Source organism: Cetorhinus maximus, chromosome 2 (assembly GCF_964194155.1).
Source record: "Cetorhinus maximus chromosome 2, sCetMax3.hap1.1, whole genome shotgun sequence".
NCBI lineage: Eukaryota > Metazoa > Chordata > Chondrichthyes > Lamniformes > Cetorhinidae > Cetorhinus > Cetorhinus maximus.
The window spans coordinates 135,424,734-135,449,219 of record NC_135880.1 but is presented as its reverse complement, the minus strand read 5'-3'; the positions used below and the strand labels follow the sequence as shown (position 1 = coordinate 135,449,219).

The 24,486-nt window shown below is 43.3% G+C and overlaps 1 protein-coding gene across 2 annotated transcripts in view; it reads right to left on the bottom strand.

The window, feature by feature from the left end:
- Window positions 1–6,134: 6,134 nt before the first annotated feature.
- Window positions 6,135–24,486, bottom strand: part of LOC144697828 (cysteine-rich protein 1) — a 110,423-nt gene continuing 92,071 nt past the window's right edge. For both annotated transcript variants that reach the window (XM_078569809.1, XM_078569814.1), the window contains 3 exons: window positions 24,225–24,319; window positions 13,052–13,106; window positions 6,135–7,089 (listed from right to left, as the gene is read on the bottom strand). In XM_078569809.1, coding sequence (XP_078425935.1) covers window positions 7,010–7,089; window positions 13,052–13,106; window positions 24,225–24,319 — 230 coding nt within the window. In that variant the 3' untranslated portion in view covers window positions 6,135–7,009. The remainder of the gene's footprint in view (window positions 7,090–13,051; window positions 13,107–24,224; window positions 24,320–24,486) is intronic.

Here is a 24,486-nt window from a genome sequence, read left to right as displayed (position 1 = left end):
GTGGAAGTGTGTGCATGGAGGCTAAACTTGCAGGTATCTGTTCCAGGCACAATTACACCTTGGCAATCTGCAATTAACCCTAAGATTGTGGGATAAATCCTGACATTAAACAGGTATGTTTTATTCACAAAGCACCTCCTTATCACTATTTTCATTCTTTTCCCAAAAATAATCCCCAATATTTGTTGCCAGGAGTAAAGCTATTCCACCGTGATTTTTCTTTTATCATGGGATGTGAACGTCACTGGCTAGGCCAGTGTTTGTTGCCCATCCCTAATTGCCCTTGAGATGTGGCGGTGAGCTGCCTTCTTGAACCATTGCAGTCCATGTGATGTAGGTACATCCACAGTACTGTTAGGAAAGGAGTCCAGTATTCTAACTCAACGATGGTGAAGGAACAGCGATACACTTCCAAGTCAGGATGGTATGTGGCAAGAGGGGAACTTGCAGGTGGTGGTTTTCCCATGAGTCTGCTGCCCATATGCTTCCAGCTGGTAGAATTCACAAGAGAGTACTCAATAAACATGAAAGGGATAGAGGAAGTGAGAGACCTTGGAGTGCATGTCCACAAGTCCTTGAAGGTGGCAGGACTGGTAGATACGGTGGAAAAGAAAGTACATGGAATGTTTTCCTTTATTGCACGAGATATAGAATACAAAAGTAGGGATGTAATGCTGGAACTGTATAAAATGCTGGTTAGGCCACAGCGGTGTTTTGTGTGCAGTTCTGGTCACCACATTACAGGAGGGACATAATTGCTCTGCAAGGAGTACAGAAGAGGTTTACAAGAATGTTGCCAGGGCTGGAAAATTGTAACTATGAGGAAAGATTGGGCAGGCTAGGGTTGTTTCCTTAGAAAAGAGGAGGCTGAGGGTTGACTTGACTGAGGTGTACAAAATTATGAAGGGCCTAGATAGAGTAGCCAGGGAAAACTTGTGTCCCCTAGCGGAGGGGTCAGTTACCGGGGGGGCATAGATTTAAGGTGATTGGTAGAAGGATTAGAGGGGATATTCGGTAAAGCTTTTTCACTCAGAGGGTGGTAGGTGTCTGGAATTCACTGCCCTGATTGGTGGTTGAGGCAAAAACCTTCAACTCATTTAAAAGGTACTTGATTTGCACCTGAAGTGCTGTAACCTGCAAGGCTATGGTCTGGGTGCTGCAAAGTGGGATTAGATTGGGCAGCTAATTTTTTCAGCCAATGCAGACTCAATGGACTGAATAGCCCCTTTCTGTGCTGTAACTTTTCTATGGTTCTATGGTTTAGATGGCGCTATCGAAGGATGCTTGGCAGTGCATCTTGTGGATTGGTACACGCTGCTGCTTTGTGCACCAATGGCAGATAGAGTGAATATTTAGTGGACGGGGTGCTGATCAAACATGTTGCTTTGTCTTGAATGGTGTTGAGATTTTGGAGTGTTGTGGGAGCTGTACTCATCCAGGCAAGTTGAGAGTATTCCATCACACTCCTGACTTGTGCCCTGTAGGATGGCAGATACACTTTGGGGAGTTGGGAGGTGAGTTACCCACCACAAAGTTCCCAGCTTCTGGCCTACTCTTGTAACCACAGTATTTATATGAGTGGTCCAGTTCAGTTTCTGGTTAATGGTAACCCCTAGGATAGTGGGGGATTGAGTGATGGCAATGCCATTGAATATCAAGGGGAAGTGGTAAGACTCTTTCCTGCTGGACATGGTCATTGCCTGGAACTTGTGTCACGTGAATGTTACTGGCCATTTGTTATTCCAAGCTGGAATGATGGCAAGGTCTTGCTGCATGTTGGTATGGATTGTATCTGAGGAATCGCGAATTGTACTGAACAGTGTGCAATTATCAACGAACATTCCCACTTCTGACCTTATGATGGAAGGAAGGTTATTGATGAAACAGCTGAAGATGGCTGGGCCTAGGACACTACCCTGAGGAACTCTTGCAGTGATGCCCTGGGATGGAAATGATTGGTCTCCAACAGCCACAACCATCTGCCTTTGTGCTAGGTATGACTCCAACCAGTGGAGAGCTTTCCCCGAACCACATTTACTTCAATTTTGCTAGGGCTCCTTGATGCCACACTCAGTCAAAGCTGCCTTGATATAAAGAGCAGTCACTCTCACCTCACCTCTATTCAGATCTTTTGTCCATGTTTCGACCAAGTTGCAATAAGGTCAGGAGCTGAGAGCCCCTAGCAGAAACCAAGCTGAGTGTCAGTAAGCAGGTTATTGCTGAGTACGTGCCACTTGATAGCACTGTCAATGACCCTTCCATCAATTTGCTGATGATTGAGAGTAGACTGATGGGGCAGTGATTGGCTGGGTTGGGTTTGTCCTGCTTTTTGTGTACAGAACATACCTGGGCAATTTTCCACATAGCCGGGTAGATGCCAGTGTTGTGGCTGCACTGGAACAGCTTGGCTAGGGGCGCAGCAAGTTCTGGAACACAAGGCTTCAGTACAACAGCTTGAATGATGTCAGGGCCCCCAGCCTATGCTGCATTCAGTGCCACAGCTGTTTCTTGATATCACATGGAGTGAATCGAATTGACTGAAGACTGGCATCTGTGATGCTGGTGACCTTAGGAAGAGGCCAAGATGAATCATCCACTCAGCACTTCTGGCTGAAGATGGTTGCAAATGTTTCAGCCTTGTCTTTTGCACTGACATGCTGGGCTCTCCCATCATTAGGGATGGGTGGTTGGGAGACTTCAATGTTCATCACCAAGAGTAGCTTGGCACCATCACTGACCGAGCTGGCCCAGTCCTGAAAGACATATTTGCCAGACTGGGCCTTCGGCAGGTGGTGAGAAATCTAACAAGGGAAAAACCTACTTGACCTTATCCTCACCATTGTACCTGTCACAGATGCATCTGTCTGTGACAGTATTGGTAGGAGTGATCACCACACAATCTTTGTGGTGATGACATAGAGTACTCACACAGAATATCTTCCATTGTGTTGTATTGCACTACCATTGTGCTAAATTTGAAAGATTCAGAATAGAATTAGCAGCTCAAAGCTGGGCATCCATGAGGCACCCTTCCTAACCTCAGTGCTTCTTCCAAAGGTGTTCAACATGGAGGTGTACTGATTCAGAAGTTGAGTGAGGGGACTAGGTGGTAATCAGCAGGCTTGACCTAATTCCATTATAGAGTCATAGAGGTCTACAGCACAGAAAAAGGCCCTTCGGCCCATCGAGTCTGCGCCAGTCAAACAAATACCTAACTATTTTAATCCCATTTTCCAGCATTAGGCCCATAGCCTTGTTTGCCATGGCATCGCAAGTGCACATCCAAATACTTCTTAAATGTTATGAGGGTTTCTGCCTCTACCATCCTTTCAGGCAGTGAGCTCCAGATTCCCACTGCCCTCTGAGTGAAAAAATTCTTCCTCACATCTCCTCTAAACCTGTCCTAACCTTCCTGAATGAGCCATGATGGGTCTTTGTTGCTGATTTTTTTTTTGATGAAATGTATTTTTGTTGAACATTTTGAATTGCTTCTTTAAATGTTTCCCACTGTTTATTTACTGCCACACCTTTTAGTCTATTTACCCCATCAACCTTGGCTAGTTCTCCTCTCATGTATAAGTAATTGGCTTTGTTTAAATTGAAGATTTTTATTTGGGACTGGAGTATGTCACTTTCAAACTTAACATGGAATTCAATTGCATCATGATCACTATTTCCCAGCAGATCTTTTACTATGACATTACTAATTAACCCTCCCTCATTACATAATACTAGAGCTAAAATAACTTTTTCCCTAGTTGGTTCCACAATGTATTGTTCCAGAAAACTGTCACAAAAACATTCTACAAACTCATTTTCTAGACCATCCTTTCCAATTTGATTGTCCTAATCTATATGAATATTAAAGCCCCCACAATTATTACATTGCCTTTGTTACAAGCTCCAATAATTTCTGTTTAAAGCTCTGTCCAACAGTATAACTATTGTTAGGGGGCCTATAAGCTACACCCACCAACACTTCCTGACTCTTCCTAATCTCCACTCATACAAATTCCACTTCTTGATCTTCTGAGCGCAGATCCTTTTCAGTAATGTCCCTATGTGATCCTTTCTTATCAGGGCTAACTCCTCCTCCTTTGCCAATCTGTCCGTCTTTCCAAAATATTGTGTACCCCAGATATTTACATCCCAATCTTGGTGACCTTGTAACTGTGGCCTGGATTTTGGCAGCGTGAGGGAAACGGAACAGAAACCGAATGATCCGCTCACCATTGCAGCTCATCAAATCAAGTGTCGGATGGCCAATCAGTGGCAGTTTGGCAGGAAGGCAGCCAATTAGCAGTGCAAAGTGGGGCTCGATGCCCAACTGGGAGTCTAAGTCAGGATGCCGTGCGGCAGAGGGGTTATGCAAATAGGAAGTCAGTCACAGCTACAAATTTAAAGGCCCCCACTCTTTGAATTTGTCTTTATTTTTTATTGGTGACCCAACATCATCACATCCTATTTTATGTTCACGCAGGAAGGCGGCCCACCCAAGTTACGGTCGTAAAATCCAACCCCATGTCTCTGTCTTAGAGTCTGAAGTCAATGTGGGAGATTTCCAGGGCCACTCGCCCCTGATGGTATACCATCTCTGCTACCTCTGGTTGGTCTGTCCTGCCAATGGGACAGGGCATACCCAGGAATCGTAATGGAGGAGTCTAGGACATTGGCTGTAAGGTATGATTCTCTGAATATGACTATGCCAGGCTGTTGTTGACTTAGTCTGTTGGAGAGCTCTCCCACTTTTAGCACAGGACCCCAGATGTTAGTGAGGAGGAGTTTCACTCATTGACATTTACGAGTTTAATTGACAAGAAGGCTGATGGGGTGAAGGGTGGGGTGGAGGCATGATGGAATTCTTCTGGCAATTGTACACCCGGACACCCAAATCCCTTTACCCCGCCACTGCTTTAGTTCCTGACCATTAAGAAAACATTCCAAATTGTCTTTCTTGGATCTAAGGTGGATGACCTACACTTCACCATGTTAAACTCCATCTGCCATTTATTTTGCAAAGTCTTAGTCTTTTTATGTCCCTTTGTAATCATTTGCTCACAGCTACAAAATTTATTATGCCTTGTAATTTAGCATCATCTATAATTAAATTGGCTAAGTTGCTTCCCATACTTATTTTTTAGGTTGCCTTGTGCTATTGGTTGTGGAAGGGAAACAGTGGGGTGTAACCCGTGCCTTTCCACATTAAGCATGCAGAGACAGGTAACAGAGACATTGGGTGGAATCTTCTAGTCTCACCAGCAGTGGGAAGCTTGGCATTACATTCTTCTGTATTTCTTTCCCTTAACTCTTATTTTTGCTTCCCTTTCTGCCCTTTGCCTCTTGTCTTTTGAGTGGTGTGGTGTTGTGTGGTGTGGTCCGGTGAGGAAAGGAGTCACCAAAGGCTACATTTGAAGTGGAGGTTGTGGGGAAAATATGGCTCTCAGTGGCTCTTTTCCCATCCCCTCCACTAATCACTCATGCCCCCCCACCCATCCCCTTGATGCCATCATGTCCTGAACCCCTTTAGTCTTCCTTCTCCTTGCTCCACTGTATCACCTCACTCATAACTCTTCATCCACTCTCTCACTTGCTACTTCCCCGAGGACAGTCTTGAGAGGCCGTAGGGTTCCTCAATCAGTGTCCCGCACCCCGCAACACCTGCACCACCATACCCTGCAACCTCCCTCAAAGAAGATTAGTTTGCTTTCAGGATGCAACCTTTTAAAACAAAATCAAATTGGAATGAGGAAGGAAACTGCCTGTCTGCTTTTTTCTCTGTCTCTCCCCTGTTGTTTCAGGTATTAGAAATTAGGATCTTTGCCTCACAAATGTAATCCATTTGCATTGAACTTTTCATTTGCAGCAGACACTGCTTCGTTAAAAATGCATTCAACATGCATTTTACCTCAAAAAGGCTTTTGAGATATTTGTCCGCCAGCTTTTGTTCAACTAATTTTGAAAGAGAAACAATGCTTCTAGCCGGCTGAACAATGCTGATGCATCCAGGGAAATGAAATGTGCAGGACTGCAAAACTCAGGTGCACAGTCCAAATTCTGCTCACATCCTCAAATTATTAGGCTTTTAGGAGAGGCAGGGGGCATCAAGTGTCTTTATTAAAATACACATGAGACAATTCAATGTACACATTTAATCATTTTATTATGGAATATGTATATTTTTATTTGTTATATTGGTTAAACACTCGGAGATGAGGGACTTCAGTTTCTAAGGAGAAAAGGGGCTTTCAATTTCTTTACCAGCAAGTAGTCTGAGAGAATTGTGAGAACCCAGTGCCCAGATTGCACAAGCAGAGTGATAGTTTACATCAGGACTTTCCAATATAAATGGAACTTAAAGTGGGAAAAATTGACATAAAAGAATGACAGAAATATGACAACAGGATGTCAAGGGGTGCAGGCAGGAAATATGCACAAATAAATTTTTTATTATAGAAAGATATAAAACTCTTACAGGTAAAATGACAGTTGCAAACATTATTAACGTGTAGCCACAAGTAAGGTCTATATTTTGGTCACTGCACTGGACTCAGAGAAAATAAATGATTGGGATATAAAGCGGTCTGCAGAGATGGGCCGGCTGTGTCATTTTCACAACAGCTGACCTCCTACCAACCGGCTCAATATATTGGGTAGAAAGAGTGAGCTCACTGAGCCATTTTGTGAAGGATTGGAGATATTTATATGGTCCTGTGAAAACTGGATCTCACTGGAATTACCAACAGATGGCAGAATACAGGGTACAGGCAGGATTGCAGAATTAGCATCACATTCTGAAGCTACCAGCTTGGTAGCACATGCAAAACTACATAACCGTAAGATGGTCTGACAACAAATGATTTTTGTATGTATCTTCATGTACACAGTAATGGCACATAACAGCTAATTATTTTCTAAAGCTCACACAATTTCTTTACAAATTCTTCCCTTTTTGTGTTGCTGTTCTGAAGTCCTTCATCATGGGGCTGTAAATCTCCTAAGCTGGGTGGCTCTAAGTGCTGCTGGGTTTCTCAACCGGAACATTGGATCCCGCTGCTCCGAGAGTGGCTCGAGGCGTTGGCCTTCTTGCTCCTACAGTGAAACAGAAATGATAATAAAGAGAATGATAAATGAAAATTAAAGAACTCAACAACCAAAGGACTGGACAGTAGAAACTCCATTCCTGAAATTAGCCTTGTCTATTTGAAAAGGTTAATGTCTGGGTAAAAATAGTGCACCGAGGAATTTAATGCACGGCTGCTAAGCGTTTGCCCATGACCTTTGCTGATTAGATTTCCTATGGTTTTATGGTTAAATAACCTCTCAATGCTGTACACCTGTCACCTAAATCCCAGCTAAACTGCTTTATCATGGATGCTTCACATTTCACTTATTACACATTTAACACCTGCAATTTTCTTTAGGAAGCCAGCTGTTTTCCCAACTGTGTTCTTTCTCCAATCATCGGTTCTAAGATCCATTCTTTACATTGAATTTGGAAGGTCTGTTTACGAAAAAGTTCTGTAATACATGCTTTGCGTTGCCCAGTGAAGCCTGCACTGAGTGATGATGTGTACCTGGATGCAGTGTTCATTGAGGCCTGTGATCATGGCTATCAGCTGTAGATTGTTAGTTTTCAGCTGGACAGTTGCAGGTTGAAGTCCCAACCTCTGATCTCCCAGCCAGAATTGTGGTAAGTGCCTTTCGTTCTCTTTGTCATGGCAACAGGTGGAATGATGTCTGACATAGAAAATAGCACAGTGAGACGCAAAAGATATGTTGATAAGGTCAGATGTTGTAGAGTGGGAGCTGGAGGTGCATGTGGAACATAAGACCTGTTGTACCCAATGGCCAATTTCTGTGCAGTAAATTCTATGTAATTGAGGGGGTAAAACTGATCACTGAAATTTATTTTGAACTTCTAAGTCTAAAAAGATTGTCATCTGTTGACATGTCTGTGCCATTATGGAGACATCTGAGCTCTGCACCAGCATCGCTGATTGGAGGAAAACTTGGGGCTGAGGGAGTGCCAATGTAAGTACTAAGAGACACCATGGCACTCTCAGTGTGTGGAAGGGTGTGTGTGTTTAATCCATGATTCACTGTGAGTTTCTGCTCTCTGTTATGCCTTCAGCAGGAAGGCACTGAGCAGAAAGGAAGGGGATAAGTCAGAGGACCATTCATCTCAGAATGATGATAGACATCTCCCAAGTAGCCATTTGCAATGTCATATTACCAAGTCCTGGATCAACTCCTTGTAAGAATAATGCATGTAGAGATCCAGAGAGGAAAACAGAAAACTATTTAAGAAATCTGAACAATATACACACATTGCACCTGTTTCTATGTGCGTATGTTTGATTGTGTATTACCTTGTGTGTCCATGCTTTTACACATACATTTATTTATGTATGTGCATCTATCTATATTTGTGTCTATTTATCAGTATAAATTGCATCCCTGAAACCTGATACTTGCCAAATGATTTTGATTCCTCAAACAATACACAGCTTTAATCATCAGTCCTGACTTAATGTATTCTGCACACAATGTGTGATAAAAGTGTACAGTGACATCACAAACTATTTTGATATATTTTCTCTTTTTCTAAATATAAAAATGGTGCCATTATTTAATTCTAATTAAAATTATATGGAGCTGATCTTTATATTGTTGTATTAATTATTATTTTTATTTAGAATTAAAATTGCAGTAATGGGTCTTTGTTTTTATTTAATCCTTTTGGTTGAAACAGAGCTTTTCTGTTCTAAAAATGAACACCAATATTTTTCAACAAAAGCCCCTGGAGTTGCTTGGACTTCCATAACTCCAGCGGCAGCCTAAGGGAATGGCTGCAGACTGGGATCTGGATATACTAAGCCCTCACTTGGCATGGAAGTTTCCATCCACCTCACTTAACTGGCATAGATGTTTGGGTTTCCAGCCTGTATGGGCTGGCAGATGGCATTTGGTGTGGGCACCTGCCTATGCAAAGCAAATTAAGTGCCCATCCTGACCCCAAATACTCTGGCAGAGTCAGCTGTGGAGTGCACCAGTGAGTGCTATCTCACCACATCTTCCAGGATTACATTCCAACACAATTTTGGGGGCCATTGCTTGCAGCATGTTTAATACTGAGGGCTACAAAATCTGTTTAATAGAATCAAAAAAGTCAGGTTAAAGTAAAAGAATTTATGTACAAATAAATGTACAAAGATTTCATGCAAATATATAGTGCTGTGTTCTTGAGTCTGACTACCCTGCATGCCCAGTCACTCCACTTTTGCCTCATCCTCATAGTTTATTTTTCACCGGAAGTGGCTGTGTCGCAGCGGAAACAGAATTCCACCAAACATAGCTAGCAGCCACTGTGCAACCCAATGTAAGATTCAATCGTGTACCCTCCTCAGATGGACATACAGAACGACTATTTGGCTGAATAAAGCAAAAATGTTAAATCAAAAAATCTGCAAGAAAGTATTGAAATACAAGGGGTGATATAATGAAAGCAATCTCTTGGCAGAAGAGCCTTGCCCCAAAGAGGCACTTCAGGCTTTTGGGTTGTGTGCTTGATCATGTGTTACCCCTGGTTCATAATCCAATCATTAGGGCCATGCATCACAACCCCGATCCAAAGGACAAGGCCTGTCCAGTGTGACTTTGGGAAATTACTTTCCACTGTGCACAGAATGCAGGCAAAATCCAAACAGGTTGGCAGCTAGACCCCTCAATCTGTTTCAATTTCAAATGTCATGTGACCAATATCATTGCATGTTTTCTTCTTCATTAATCCAACAACTGACTTTTTAAATATACGCTCAATATAGAATCATCCACTGGATACTTTTGACTGAAGGCACTTGCAAACACTTCAGCCATGTTTGTTGCACTTACATGGGCTCCATGGCTGAGGATGGAGATGTTATTAGAGCTACATATTCCCATCAGTTTCCTTGTTGTCCACCTATTCACAACTGGCAGTGTTAGGATACAGAACTTATTTCCTGATCCTTTGGTGTTTGAACTGCTTGTTCTGTCGATAGCCTGCTGTTTTGGATGCAGGTAACCCTGTGTAGCAGCTTCATTATGTTCATCCCTCATTCAAAGGTTTGCCTGATGCTGCTCCTGGCACGTCCTTCTACTCTCAGGATGGAACTGGCCTCCTGATTTGATGGCGATGGAAGAATAAGGGATTGTGGCAATATACAATTCTGTTGTTGTTGCTGGCCCCCAGCATCCATTTTCGGGTGCTAGGTTTGTCTTTAGACTTTCCCACTTAGCATGTGATAGTGCCATGGAACACAAAGGAGGCTATCCACACTGTGAAAAAGAGAATTTGAAATCGAAATTCCGCATGGATTCCAGCTTTGGCACACCTTTACTGTGGAAAAGATTGGGCTAGGATTGCCTAAATCTTATCCTGATTTGATGCCTGGGTTGATATTTCTCTCATTGTTCTGTTTTGTGGTGAGAGTGACTACCCTTGACATCAAGGCAGCATTCGACCGTGGCATCAAGGAGCCCTAGCAAAACTGGAGTCAATGGAAATCAGGGGGAAAGCTTTCCACTGGTTGGAGTCACACCTAACACAAAGGAAGATGGTTATGGCCGTTGGAGGTCAATCATCTCAGTTCCAGGGTATCACTGCAGGAGTTCCTCAGGGTAGTGTCCTCGGCCCAACCATCTTCAGCTGCTTCATCCATAACCTTCCTTCCATCATAAGGTTAGAAGTGAGGATTTTTGCTGATGATTGCACAACGTTCAGCGCCATTTGCGACTCCTCAGATACTGAAGCAGTACATGTTTAAATGCAGCAAGACCTGGACAATATCCAGCTGGGGCTGACAAGTGGTAAGTAACATTCATGCCACACAAGTGCCAGGCAATGATCATCTCCAACAAGAGAGCTTCTAACCGTCGCCCCTTGACGTTCATTGGCATTCCCAACGCTAAATCCCCCACCACCAACATCCTGGGGGTTACCATTGACCAGAAACTGAACTGGACTAGCCACATAAATACTGTGGCCACAAAAGCAGGTCAGAGGCTAGGAATCCTGCCATGAGTAACTCACCTCCTGACTCCCCAAAGCTTGTCCACCATCTACAAGGCACAAGTCAGGAGTGTGATGAAATACTCTACACTTGCCTGGATGAGTGCAACTCCAACAATATTCAAGAAGCTTGACACCATACAGGACAAAGCAGCCTGCTTGATTGGCACCCCTTCCACAAACATTCACTCCCTCCATCACAGACGTGCAGTGGCAGCAGTGTGTACCATCTACAAGATGCACTGCAGGAATTCTCCAAGGCTCCTTAGGTAGCACCTTCCAAACCCATGACCGCTACCATCTAGAAGGACAAGGGCAGCAGATACATGGGAACACCACCACCTGGAAGGTCCCCTCCAAGCCACTCATCATCCTGACTTGGAAATATATTGCCGTTCCTTCACTGCCACTGTGTCAAAATCCTGGAACTCCCTCCCTAACAGCACTGTGGGTGTACCCACACCACATGGACTGCAGCAGTTCAAGAAGGCAGATCACCATCACCTTCTCAAGGGCAATTAGGGATGGGTATTAAATGCTGGCCTAGCACATGATGCCCATATCATGCAAATGTATATAAAAAAAAGTTCTGCTCACTCTAGAAAGCATTAAGAGGTAACCATAGAGAGTGATGCTGGAGTTGCACTTTGGTCAATTGGAGTAGGGGTAACCTGCTCTTCTGAAGGAATTTAGTGGTTTAGTTGTGCTTTTACCACTGCTCCTCAAATTGCCAGATTTACTGAATGGCAGAATTTGTTTTGACAACTTCTGGTTTGCTAGTCCATTGCCCTACCTTTAGGCTACCACGCTCTTGATAATAGTACAACACCATTGAAAATTATGTCAGACAATTGCTGCCTGATATGGATGTATATGTTGTAGTCATAATAATGGATATACTAACCCAAAGGTTATGAGCTATATTTCCACCGTAACAAGGTATGAAGTTGAATTAGATAAATTTGGCAATTTGTGAGTTGGCATGTAAAAGAATAACAACTTAGCTACTGAATTCTTTATTCGCCAGCTGTTTAGAAGAAAGGAACCTGGTCTCTACTATACGTGACTTTACTCCACACAACGTGGTTGGCTCTTGATGCTTTCTGAAGTGACCTAGCAAATTAAAACAATTGCTGTGAAGCAAGAAGAAAGCCGATCACACAATCTCAGGGCAATTATGGGTGAACAATAAATAGTAATCTTGCAGTGTCACCCACATCAGCGAATTAAATAAATAGCCTACCCTACATCATGCAGAGATACAAGGCTAAAGTTTCCACATTGTTCATTTTTTCAAAAAGCAGTGGGTGGATGGTTAATGCAGGAATAGGCTAATAATTCATTTATACAAAGAACAAACTAACATTTCTAAAACACCTTTCACATCCTCAGGACATCCCAAACTGTTTTACAGCCAATGCATTACTTTTGAAGTGTAGTAACTGTTGTACGTCAGCAAATGTGGCAGCCAATTTGTACATTAAAAAGTTCCACAAACAACCACAGATAAATGATCTGTTGCCACCATGGTATTGATTGAGGGATAAAATTTAATCAGATCTTTTGGAGAACTTTTCTTTTCAAATAGTCCCATGGCATCTTTTATGAGTTCTTGACCATTCAGACTTACTGTCTCATTTGAAAGATGGCACCTCTGACTGTGCAGCCCTCCTTCAATGTTGCACTGGCATGCTGCACTTACACCACTGCACTGGGAAAAACACATAACCTTTTTGCTTGTTAAAACCATATATTAAACCACTGTATTGCAGTGTAACACGAAGAAGGAAAGTTAACTGTAGATCACAATGGGCAGCAGCTGCATGAATGTCTCACTACCACCTTCTTAAGGGCAATTATGGATGGGCAATAACTGCTGGCCTTGCCACGTGCGCATGTGCACCTCTGCATGTACGTATGTGTGTTTCTGCATCTGTGTGTCTCTGTGCTTGTCTGTACCTATATCTTATGTCTCTGTGTATTAGTTAAACATCCTCTTACCTCTTGGCCCGAAGTGCTGTAAGTAGCAATGATTGCAGTATGGTTTCTCATCGTACTAAGCAAATAAAAGAAATGGAAGTTATTTAAATTGAAAAGAAATCATTTCATTTCCAGGAAATGATTTCAAAGCATCTTATCACATGCAAGACCTTTGAACATAGCACTCAATCCCACATTATCATCTCAGATTATAGGCAGGGCTCCTGCAAGCGGGCTTGAACCTTTGACCCACAGACAAATGAGTCAAGCTTTATAGCTGTTCATTGGACATGGAAAAATGATCTTAAGTAATACAGCTCACAACCGCAATATGAACTTTTATGTTATTTCCTTGAACTGAAACCGATCTAAAAATAATTTTTCATTAAAGGGGACACCAAGTCAGAGCAAAATTTGTTTGGACAAGCAGTGTGTAGTACTCCACAGGTCCTATTTATACAAAAGGATTTGCTTTTCCCTGCTGTCCGCTACATATCCGTGCCCTACACATCAGTTTCATGTGTCAGTCCTTTCTCTGGACTATCACTTCGCCTGGCATTCCAGAGGATCCCATATCCCATCTGGTATCGAGGACAAAAGCAAGTATCAGCCACCTATTTTGTTAGTTGTAAGTGGTTACATTGTTTTTTAACAGAAAATAAAAGATAACTTGGATTGTGTGCTAAACATTAGTGCACACAGCATATTAGAATGATTTCGTAAAAATACACAGAAGTTGCAGAATGGAAATAGGCCTTCAGTCCAGCCAATCCATAATGGTTCTTACCATTCACATGAGAAAGTATTACATTTACGCACTCATTTCCTATATCCGTCACCCCTTTAACTTCACCCATCAGTCCAATCTCATCTTGAACATTGTCATGGGGTGATTTTAACGCACCCCACCCATCTGGAATGGCTTGACTGTGCAGTTAAAGTCACCTCTGCAAACTTTCTGCCACATTCAGGCTCAAATCCCACCCACCACTGTTTTAATTGTGTTCCTTTTCTAGGCAGTTGAGGCACCCACTCAGCTCATCTGGGAATATTATTTAAACCCACAAATTAGGGATCTGTTATCTCATTCGAACCTCAAGAACAAGTTAATCACCAATTTAGCAGGATACCTGCTTTGGCTGTCCCATTCAGTAAAACCTGGTCTAAAGGAAGACGAGTCTCTCTAAGGTAAGTTTTAACGTCTCATTAGTGCGTTCAGGATTGTCAAAACCCTCCCTGTGACTAGCAGCTTGTTTTCAGCCCGACCAATCACCACCTGTTAACCAGCTGCCTCTTTCCACTTCTTTAGGGTAGGTAGCTGGTTGCCAAGGTGAAAATGGAGCTTGAGAATTGAAACAATCAGGGTCTCAAATTAATAATGTCATCTCGTATCCATCCACCTAAAACCTGGTCCCAGATAAAAAACCTCCCATAGTTCTGACTCAGCAATTAACCCAAGAAACAATGTCTACTGCCTCATAACTCTCTGTATGCCCCCTGTTTTAAGTCTCTTAAATTTAATTTGGCATCTATTGTTGATCATTCTATTACCCATAACCACTGTAAACAGTTTGTTTCTATCTACCCTGTCCCATCTTTTCATAATTTTAAATATATCTGTTGCCTCACCCCATAATTTGTATTGTTCTAATGAGAAAATAATCATTATTTCAAGTCACTCCATGCCCTAATAAATCTGCACTGTATCATCTTCAAAGCCTCAATATCCTTCCTGTGGTGTGAAGCCCAGTGCACACAGTACTCCAACTAAGGTCTTATTACAGCTTTATATAGGTTCATCATTACCTGTTGGTTTCTATATTCTATGCTTCTTTGATAAAAGTTAGAAGTCCTTTATTTTTTTAAGCAGTCTGAGTTCTACCTTTAATCCTGTGAATCTTTACCTCCAAATACTTCTGCTCTTCTACAGCACCAAACTTATTTGCATTCAGAATATAACTACTGCTTTTACTTTTATTAAAGTGAAAAATCACCTCACACTTACATTGAATTCAATATGTTACTTTTAACCCATAGTTCCATCATATCAATATCCCTTTACAGCTGCCAATGGTTTTCTGAGGAATCAACTATATCTCCCATTATATGAGTAATAAGAATTCTGCCTGAAGGCAGGTCCTTAGCTCATTGTCTGCTAATGCTTCATCCTGAGTTGTTTCCTTGGATGACTTTTTTCAGTCATGGTTTGCCATTGCCTCCCACTTACTACAAGACAGGGCAAGGTTGCATTCCCCACGTCTGCCTCAGCCAGAATGGCAATTGAACCTGTGCTGTTCGCACTATTCTGAACCACATGCTACCAATCTAGCCAACTGAGCTAACCTGCCCCGCTCTTATTTTATATGATCTACAAATTGCAACACCATTCTTTATAGATCTTTATGAAAATCATTGACACACAATGAACAGAACTGGCCCCAAAACTGAATCTTGTGTGACACTGCTACCTGCTTCCAACCACTCTGGAAAAAACTGCCTGTAACTCTTATTCATCCCTTCTAGCCAATTTTTAATCCAATTTTCTGTCCAACTCATAATTCCATACACACTAATCTTCTCTAGTGATCTCCCATGTGGTAAATTGTCAAAACTTTTCCTATAATCCATGTGCACCAGATTGACTGCTTTTCCACATTTACCATGTCTGTAAATTCTTCAAAGAATTCTACAGGGTGCATTTTATCTTCAATGTCTGGACAGTAACCTGGTGGTGTGGATTTCAGGTCTTTTATAGAACCAGCTTAATTTTCATTCCATTAAAGTCAATGGAATCTGGTCTGCTACATGGCAATCAAGACAAAAATCTATTATATGAGGCAGATCAAGTTTTCTTTTCAAATCCATGCTGGCTAATATTTTCTCGTTATCTAAATACATGGTAATTTCAACCTTAATTACAGTCTCCAGAACTTTCCCTACCACAGATGTTAAGTGAATGGACTCAGATTAAGTCTGCCACCTTTCTTAAAAATGGTCATTCTCCAGTCCTGACACACATCTAGACTCAACTGAGCCCTGAAGTATAATTTCTAGAGCTATGACAATTTCCTCCTCTGCAGACTCCTAGGGCAGAATTTTCTGCCTTCCGGGTGGGCAGGCCCGACCCAATGTCCGGCGGGCGGGGAGCCGATCCCCACCGGAGAAGCAGGCCCTCCCGCCATTTTACGTGGGCGGGCGTGACGTCCGGCGGGAAGCGTTATGCGCTTCCTGTGCGGGGGAGGGGGGGATTCCCCAAAAGCGAGAGTGCGCACTTTCGCGCATGTGCACGAAAGAGTGCACATCTCCCTGAGGCTAAGTGCTGCCTCAGGGAAATCGCTGACAGTTCTAAAAACATTAGAAACAAAAAAAAAAATTCTTACCATGACCCCTTCATGTGCCAATGTCACACGGGATGGGACATGTTCATAATCTACACTAAAATTTTATTAAACTTTTAAAATCCCTACATGAGACCTCATTCCGCCGGTGGATGAGGTTTCATGTTTTTTCTATTGCCCGCCGGGGCTCCTGTTCTGCCCACCAACCTTAAGGTTGGACGGGCAGGGCCTTTAATTGTTTTAATGATCCTGCCAATGGCCTGAATTTGCCATTGACAGGTCGGTGGGCCCGCAGCTGATTTCGCTGTGCCCCCGCCTTCCTGAAGATTTAAATGGGCTGGGATGATGTCGGGGGTTCCCCCCAATGTCATCCCACATCATTTTGCACGTCGGCGAGCGGATCCCGCCCCCTGCTTGCTGAAGGCAAAATTCAGCCCCTAGTGCGTCTCTTGTGTATTAATTTGAACCAAGTATTCAGGAGTATTGTGTATTTATTCTCTTGCCTACTCCAGGGCCAGGATTTTATGGCCCCACTGTGGCGTGTCTGCCCTTGGCGGATGTGGCGAGCCATTTAAATCTCCACTCAGTTCGGTGGGACCGTAATATCCTGCCGAGCGGGAAGGGCCCAAAATTCACCTCCTTTCATAAATCATAAATGTAGTATTAGGGTGTTTGGGATTGTAAGGGTTAATGTGGGACTGGGGAACCAGTGCCGCCCAAGTTATGGTGCAGAGAGTCACGTGGGAGTAGTTGAGTGTGGAGGTGAGTCTGGTAGAAGTCAGCATGAAGATAGAATCTGTATCCTGTATATATGTATATAGTTATGTGTTATTAATAAACAATTATTGTTCAGCCATACAAACCTCTAGACCTCTTCATGAGACACCATACAACCATACAACATGGCGGCAGCAGGTGAAGGATCCCAAAATCCCTAAGAATTAAGAAGTAAAGAAACTGCAGTCTGACCTAAGAGAAATTGAGGGCGCCTAAGATGAAGACCTCGAATACACAGCTGGAGATCGCCTAAAAAGTTCCATTACAAACATGGAGGCTGAAGGACAGAAGAAAGATCCAATGGGAAGCATAAAGGGACTGCACCAAAGCATGTGAAGGTTCTTTGGGAGACCTGATCAATAGCAGAGTCAAAGAACCTAGGCAGACCACAAAAGGGTGAGCAATCTCCAAACAAGGGCTGAAATAAGCTTTCAAATTCACCACAGTAATAAGGCAGCACTGGCAGATCAGTTGTTTAATGAGCACGGCTTGTAGAACACTGCAGCCCAGATCTAGAGTTGACGCTATAACACATGGCAACCATGCACAAATGAAGAAAAAATGAGAATCCAGAGCAAAAGCTCAGCTTCAATTCGATTCTCCGACCTCAGGAAAGCAACATGCTGGCTAAAACAATTCATTCAAAAGCTTTTCTGCAAAATTGCTGAAGTTTAAAACAGTTCCATAACCATGATGAGAGCCCATCATATCCCGACAAGTGTGGAAAGAAAGAAAAACAAAATTTAAATTGTATTCCCCTATGCTGAAAACAGCCATGGATATTAAATGAACACTGCCAGACAAATTGAGAAAGATGGAAGGGCCAGACCAGGCCCAAAATTGGGTGTTATGGAGAAGATTTTTAAGATATATGATAGCACCAGGCTTGACTAAGAAAACAGAGGCTGAATAAGTGAATAAACTATTATATTTAGTCGGCCCAATAGCCGACGACATTATTATCAGATCAGGAATAAATGAATCTTCTGATAACTTTAAAGAAGTCATGAAGTCCTTTGACACCTACTTTAACTTAGGAAGCAATATTATTTTGAAGCAAGCAAAATTTAACAACAGTCCAAAAGCCCAGGGAACCTATAGACTCTTTCATAAATGAGTTATATAGTTTGGCTGAAGGCTGCCACTATGGTAACTTCAAGTCGGAGCTCATAGGAGTAGTGGGAGTGGCTGATGATACTCTTTCAGATGTACTCCAATCTAAAGAAGATCTGACTTTGGAAACAATCATCCAAATAGTCAGACAATAGGCAGTTCACCAGCAAAACCAATCCATTTTGCATGGTAAAGTTAAACAGTGCTACAGAGCAAACCCAATAGTCCAGCTCATAAAGCAAGTAAAGGGCAAGGAGATTCCAGGGCAAGGAAAACAATACCAAGCTAAACACAACACGGTGGCAGACCATGTCAGCGCCATGGCGCCAAAAGACCACACAGGCACGAGCAGTGTCCAGCAATCAGTGTTCAGTGCTTTCACTGCAACTGCCTGGGACACTTTGGGAAGATGTGTAAGTCCAAAGCCTCGAGGCAGGCAGAAGATCCTAAACATGTCCATGTGATAGATGAGCTGCACCAAGAAGAAGACTAACAATGCTTCTTGGGAGAAATCAAGGATCCAAATTCACATTTTGGAATGCTGACATATCTATAAATGGTCACCTCAGGAATTTCAGGTTAGACACAGGAACAGTTTGATGGTCCTGTTGGATCAGGGACAGTGGCTAAAAGACCTCTGGCTATAGTCGACTGACACACCACTGTACAGTACTGGAGGAATCCAACTGCTGGTCATAGGCATAATTCAAAAGCTGCTCTTGTATGGCAACAAACAAATGATCAACATTCTGTATGTCATCTGCAATCAACCCTTTTCTCTCCTGAGCAGTGTTGCCCTCAACCTCCTCAAAATGGCAGAAGACATTAAAACAACTGCTGAATGGGAGACTCCCGAGAGTTCACCAGTGCTGATGATCTCAACTGGGATTTCAGTTCGGAATTGTCCTCACTCTTTGCAGACGCAGTTATCACAGCTCCTTTGTAGATGGCGGAAAATACTCTCCTTCAGTCAGACTAGCCAAACCCAGAAGAGTACTAACATACTTAAAACAGAAGATACAGAAGAGAAGGAGCAGCAGCCGAAGGTTGAGGCCGAACTTCAGAGTCAAACAGTTACTGTCCAGCAATGAAGCTGGAGATCCAAGCTCACACACACAACATAAAGTTGATCCTGAAGCAAGAGAGAAACGACCATCAACACACCAAGGCAAAACTGAGGGAGACACAAACACACATGGGGCTGAATTCTCCGGTCAGCGAGTGCGGACGGGGCCCACTCGCCGATGCGTAAAATGACGCGCGATGATGTCGGGCGGGCGTCCCGACGTCATCGCGCGTCATTTAGATATTCAGTTTGGTGGGCACGCAGCCAAGTCGGCTGTGCACCCGCCTAGTTGTCAAAAGCCTATTAAGGCCTGTTAAAAACTAATTTAAACAATTAAATAAGCTGCCCGTCCAATCTTAAGGTTGGTGGGCAGGCGAAGGCCCCAGGTGTCCTTCGCATTTTTCATGGAACCTCATCCATGGGTGGGATGAAGTTTCATGAAGTGTTTAAAAATTCAATAAAATTTTTTTTTAAAAATCATTGATATGTCCAAGCTCATGTGACACTGTCACATGAGGGGACATGTTTTAAAAGTTTTCAAATACTTTATTTAGAAATTTTACACTTAAACAAATCTCCCTGAGGCATCTCTGTGCCTCAGGGAGATTTCTGTGCTCTTTTGCGTGCATGCGTGTGAAAGAGCACACTCCCAACTCAGGGAATCCCCCCCCACCCACACAGGGAGTGCTCAGCGCTTCCGGACGAACGTCATGCTGGGCAGGCCAATGTAAAATGGCGGCGCGCACCCGATCAGGGGTGCCGATCAGGTTCGCGTTCGCTCCCGCCCGGCCCCGCACAACCCCCCCGACGGGGGTCAAAGTTCAGCCCAGGAAGAAACAGCGCAGCATTAGAAGCCAAACTGCAGGTTGAGCTCAAGGATGAGGAACATACAAACATAAGGGAGGTAAACCTTCAACTTCTAGGTGGAACCTGCCAGGCCCCACCGGAAAATAAAACCTGAGTTCACTCTACGAATGAACAGAGCAAACAATCCCTCCAGAAGGAGAGGGATAAGCCCATGGTATCCGACCAAGGAAGATAGACTGTCGACAAAGAAAAATACAACACTAAGGAGTGCAAGAAATGAACCAGGGGTTGACACCCGAGTAATTGAAACACCAAGTACAACAACTGCAACTCCAGACTAACAAAGTCAGCCCAAAGCAGTTGTGACTACCACTCCTGTAAACTTGAAAAGAATGAGATCTGGAAGAGTCATAAGGCCTCCAGACCATCTGAGTCAGTAAAGTGAGAGACTTGGGTGGGGAGAAGGGTTGCATGTAAGTATCAATATAAATATATTTGGGCAAATACTTGGGAGGAGGTGTAGTATTAGATTGTTTAGGACTGTAAGGGTTAACGTGGGACTGGGGAAATGGTACCGCCCACATTATGATCGAGAGAATCACATGGGATTATTAGAGTTTAGCGGTGAGTCTGGTAGAAGTAGACATGAAGATAGCACCTAGTCAGGACTGTATCCTGTATATATATATAACTATGTGTTATTAATAAGCAGTTATTGTTCAACCATATAAGCTTGTAGACCTCTCCATGAGACAACATACAACTTTACAACAATAAAAAAGGACTGGAGCAGTTTGTGCAGATATTTGGATTCTAACTGTGTCTTGTGTTTCAGGACTTTGAACGTTTCTCTCACAGAACAGGTTGTAGGATTGAGTATTGTTTAAGGGCTGTGTTTTAAAACAAATCGAAGATGTGCAAGACACAAAATGTAAGCGTGTTACTGCCTTAAAAATGTGTTCAAATATTGCTTAAATTTCATATGTGGAACCTAATATTTGCATACTTTTTCTAAGCACCCTGCCCATTGTAATCTTTTATTCAGCACCCTGAAAGAATCAGCCTCACAGTGGCATAGCTCTGCCAAAGCCTCTCACAGAAAGCCCGATATTAAGCGGCTGGTATTTACTAGTATTTACTAGTAGATGCCTGGCACCTTGCAAGCTGTCCTAAAACAGACCTTTCACCATGCTGATGATTGATGAAGAAACTCTGAGGATTTTCATGATACTATAGGAAGGTGTCAGCTACATGACTATGGGTTGAACTTTACCAGCCTTTGCAGGACAGGATAGAAAGAGTTGGGGGAGGGGTAGGGGACCTAAAATGGTGAGGGAAAGCAGGGGTGGAATACCCGTCTACGTACCACTATGCCATTCTTGTCAATGGTGGGGAAGGTAGAGTACAGCCCTCCCATCCAAAGGTCAATTGAACCACTTATGTGGCCAGTTGAAGGCCTCTTCCCATTGCTGCTGGCACTTTACTAGCAGCATTTGAGGAAACCATTAGGCAAACAATGGCGGCCTCCCAGTGGGCTCAGGCCAGGGGGACCAACTTTTTGGGCACTTTTTGGCTTATGGAAGGGTGCCCCCGGCAGCAATGGCCATCCCTGTGCCAATGGCACTGTCTGCTCTCACCAACCACCCCTCGCCAGGGTCTATCTGACTTGCCCTGATGCCCCAAGCCCTCACTTACCTGGTTGCGAGGGCACCGTCCTTCCAAATGTCCTCTTGCACCAGGTACAGTCCCAGCAGTGACCACTGCTCCCAGTGGCACTGCAGCGGCTGCTGGGCTGCCACCCCTTTTATTGGCCGGCAGCTCCTAAAAGGATGACTGCCTTGGTGGCAACTAACCAGTTGGCTGATGCCCATAAAATGTGGCTATGGGGTCCCTACTTTTGGGCCTGTCGGCAGGACCCCATGTGTGAGAACAAAATTCAGCCCCATATTTCTAGTCTGTGATGATTACAATTGACAGCAGGTATGCAATTTCTGCAGCATCAAAGTGCATGTAATTGGCATAATGACTTTACGATGTGGTGCAGTGTGTATCCTTGCTGTTGTTAGGAGGATGGTAGTCATACATAGACAGGTTTTGTGATGATCTGTGCTGCTCATGATGCCACTCAGCAGAAGGTCCTTCTTGTGCTCCCTGCCTGATGATAGCTTGAGGCTGTGCTGGTTAATTATCTAAAGACCAACTAATAACTATTCTCTTGGGAGAGGGAGATAGTAAGTGGTAACTCCTTCAGATCAAGACCACTCTAAGAGGGCCCTGCTCATGATGGAAAATTGGAACGGAGTTCTTTTGTGTATTCAGTGGTGATTGGCTCATTATAGAGACTTGGAGAGTTGAAGAAAAGAAAGATCCAGCACCTTTTACACCCTTGGGAATTGCAAAGTTTCTCACAGCTAATGAAATACATTTTTAAGCGTAGGCATTGTTGCAGGGAAATTCAGCAGCCAATTTGCACATAGCAAGATCCTACAAAGAGCAGTTATTAAAATTGACCAATCAATCTGTTTGAGTATTATTCATTGAGAGAGACATGTGGCTAGTACACCAGGGGCTGAATCTTCGGTTTGGCGAGTAGGGGTGGGGCCTGCTCGCCAAGGCATAAAATGATGCGCAGTGACTTGGGTGTGCGTCTCGACATCACTGTGCATATTTTAGATTTTCAGTTCAGCTAGCGTGTAGCCGACTTGATGCACACCCACCAAACTGTCAAAGGCCTGTTAAGGCCATTAAATTTTTCTTTATTAAAATTTTTAATACTCAGGATGCCTCAGGGAGATTTCTGCGCTCTTTCTGACTCAGGGAAACCACCCCCCCAACCCCCCACCCCCCGCCCGCACAGGGAGCGCACAGCACTTCCAGGTGCGCGTCACGCTGGGTGGGGCTTAATTGGCCCGCCCACGTAAAATGGCGGCATGGACCGATCGGGTCTGCACCCACCCCCACACAACCCCCCCACCCCCACCCCCAACTGGAGGAAAATTCTACCCCAGGAGAAATCCCCTGCTCTTTAAATAGCTACATCCATCCATTTAAATAGCCCACGGTTTGGAGATATACCATCAGATTTCGTTTTAAGTGCTTCCTCTACTAGCCAACCCAGACAGAAGGCATTACTGAAGCTTAAATATCCTGCTTTACAGTAGCTGCAGCACTCCTGCATATTATATCTACCTTTAACTTTTTATATTTGATGCTTTGACATATCCATAACAAAGAAATACACATGAAAAGGAGTTTAAAGCATTAATTTTTGTGCCAGCTTTGTTCTGTTTGAATGCATTTTTACCGCAACAGTCTCCGCTCTGAGGGATTAAATTCTGAGCTACTTTACAGTTGATTATAAAAGATGTGTGCGCCGAATTGCAGTCTTTCTCACTTGTACTTTGAAATCTCTGATTGTCTGGATCTTTTATTCTTTTTGAAATGCATGTCCAAAATAGACATTTTGATATCCAAAGTTCTATTTGCATAAAGCATTTCATCTTAGAATGACTCAGAGCTCTGTCTGGTTTGAATTACCATTCACCCTCTAACATGTGTAAAACCTGCATTTTAAAATACACTCATTTGCAGTTTTGCTTTCACCCTGGAGCTGACTTCAGTCAATGTGATTTGAATTCATACCCTTTATTTGTCCCAACAACTGTAATGGCAGTTGTTTATGTTGCAGCAGTCCATTTACACTGATGTGTAAGCACACACACCAGCATACAACGCGTATACAATGGAACACACACAAAGCAGCTATAACAACACTATAACCGCTGCTTAAACATGCAACCTTGATGGGAATCACATTCTCCCAGGTGCCCTGCCATGTAAATGAGGAGAATCCCAGTAGTGGAATTCTAACTCAGATCAAGATGATACATAATTAGTTTCATCTCCTTATGTACATGGGGAGAAAGATATTGATGTTCATGATTAAAAATCAAGCCCCAGATGTTCTGATTGCTTACAATTCCCTCATGGAGACAACAACTACAGAGCAAGCTTGAGAAGATAGATTATAGTAACAACACAGCTAGACAGTCAAACACTGGGCAAACAGATGGAGGCCCAAGATATTACGTACCTCTGCATGTTGGCCCGGACTTAACTGGCGCTTGCACCGGTAGCATTTTAGACAAAGGGGGTGATAGTCTTTGCCTAAAGATCGCTTTCTCTCCGCTGCAAAAATAAAAAAATGTTAATGAGGGGCAGCTGCAGTAATTTATAAGTATATCAAAAAAAGCCAAGAACCCTTTGATTCATGCCGCCACATTGCAGACGAGATAGGCCCTCCCTCTTTTTCAGAAATCTTTAATCTGGTCCCCGATACGGCTTTCGCTGTGACA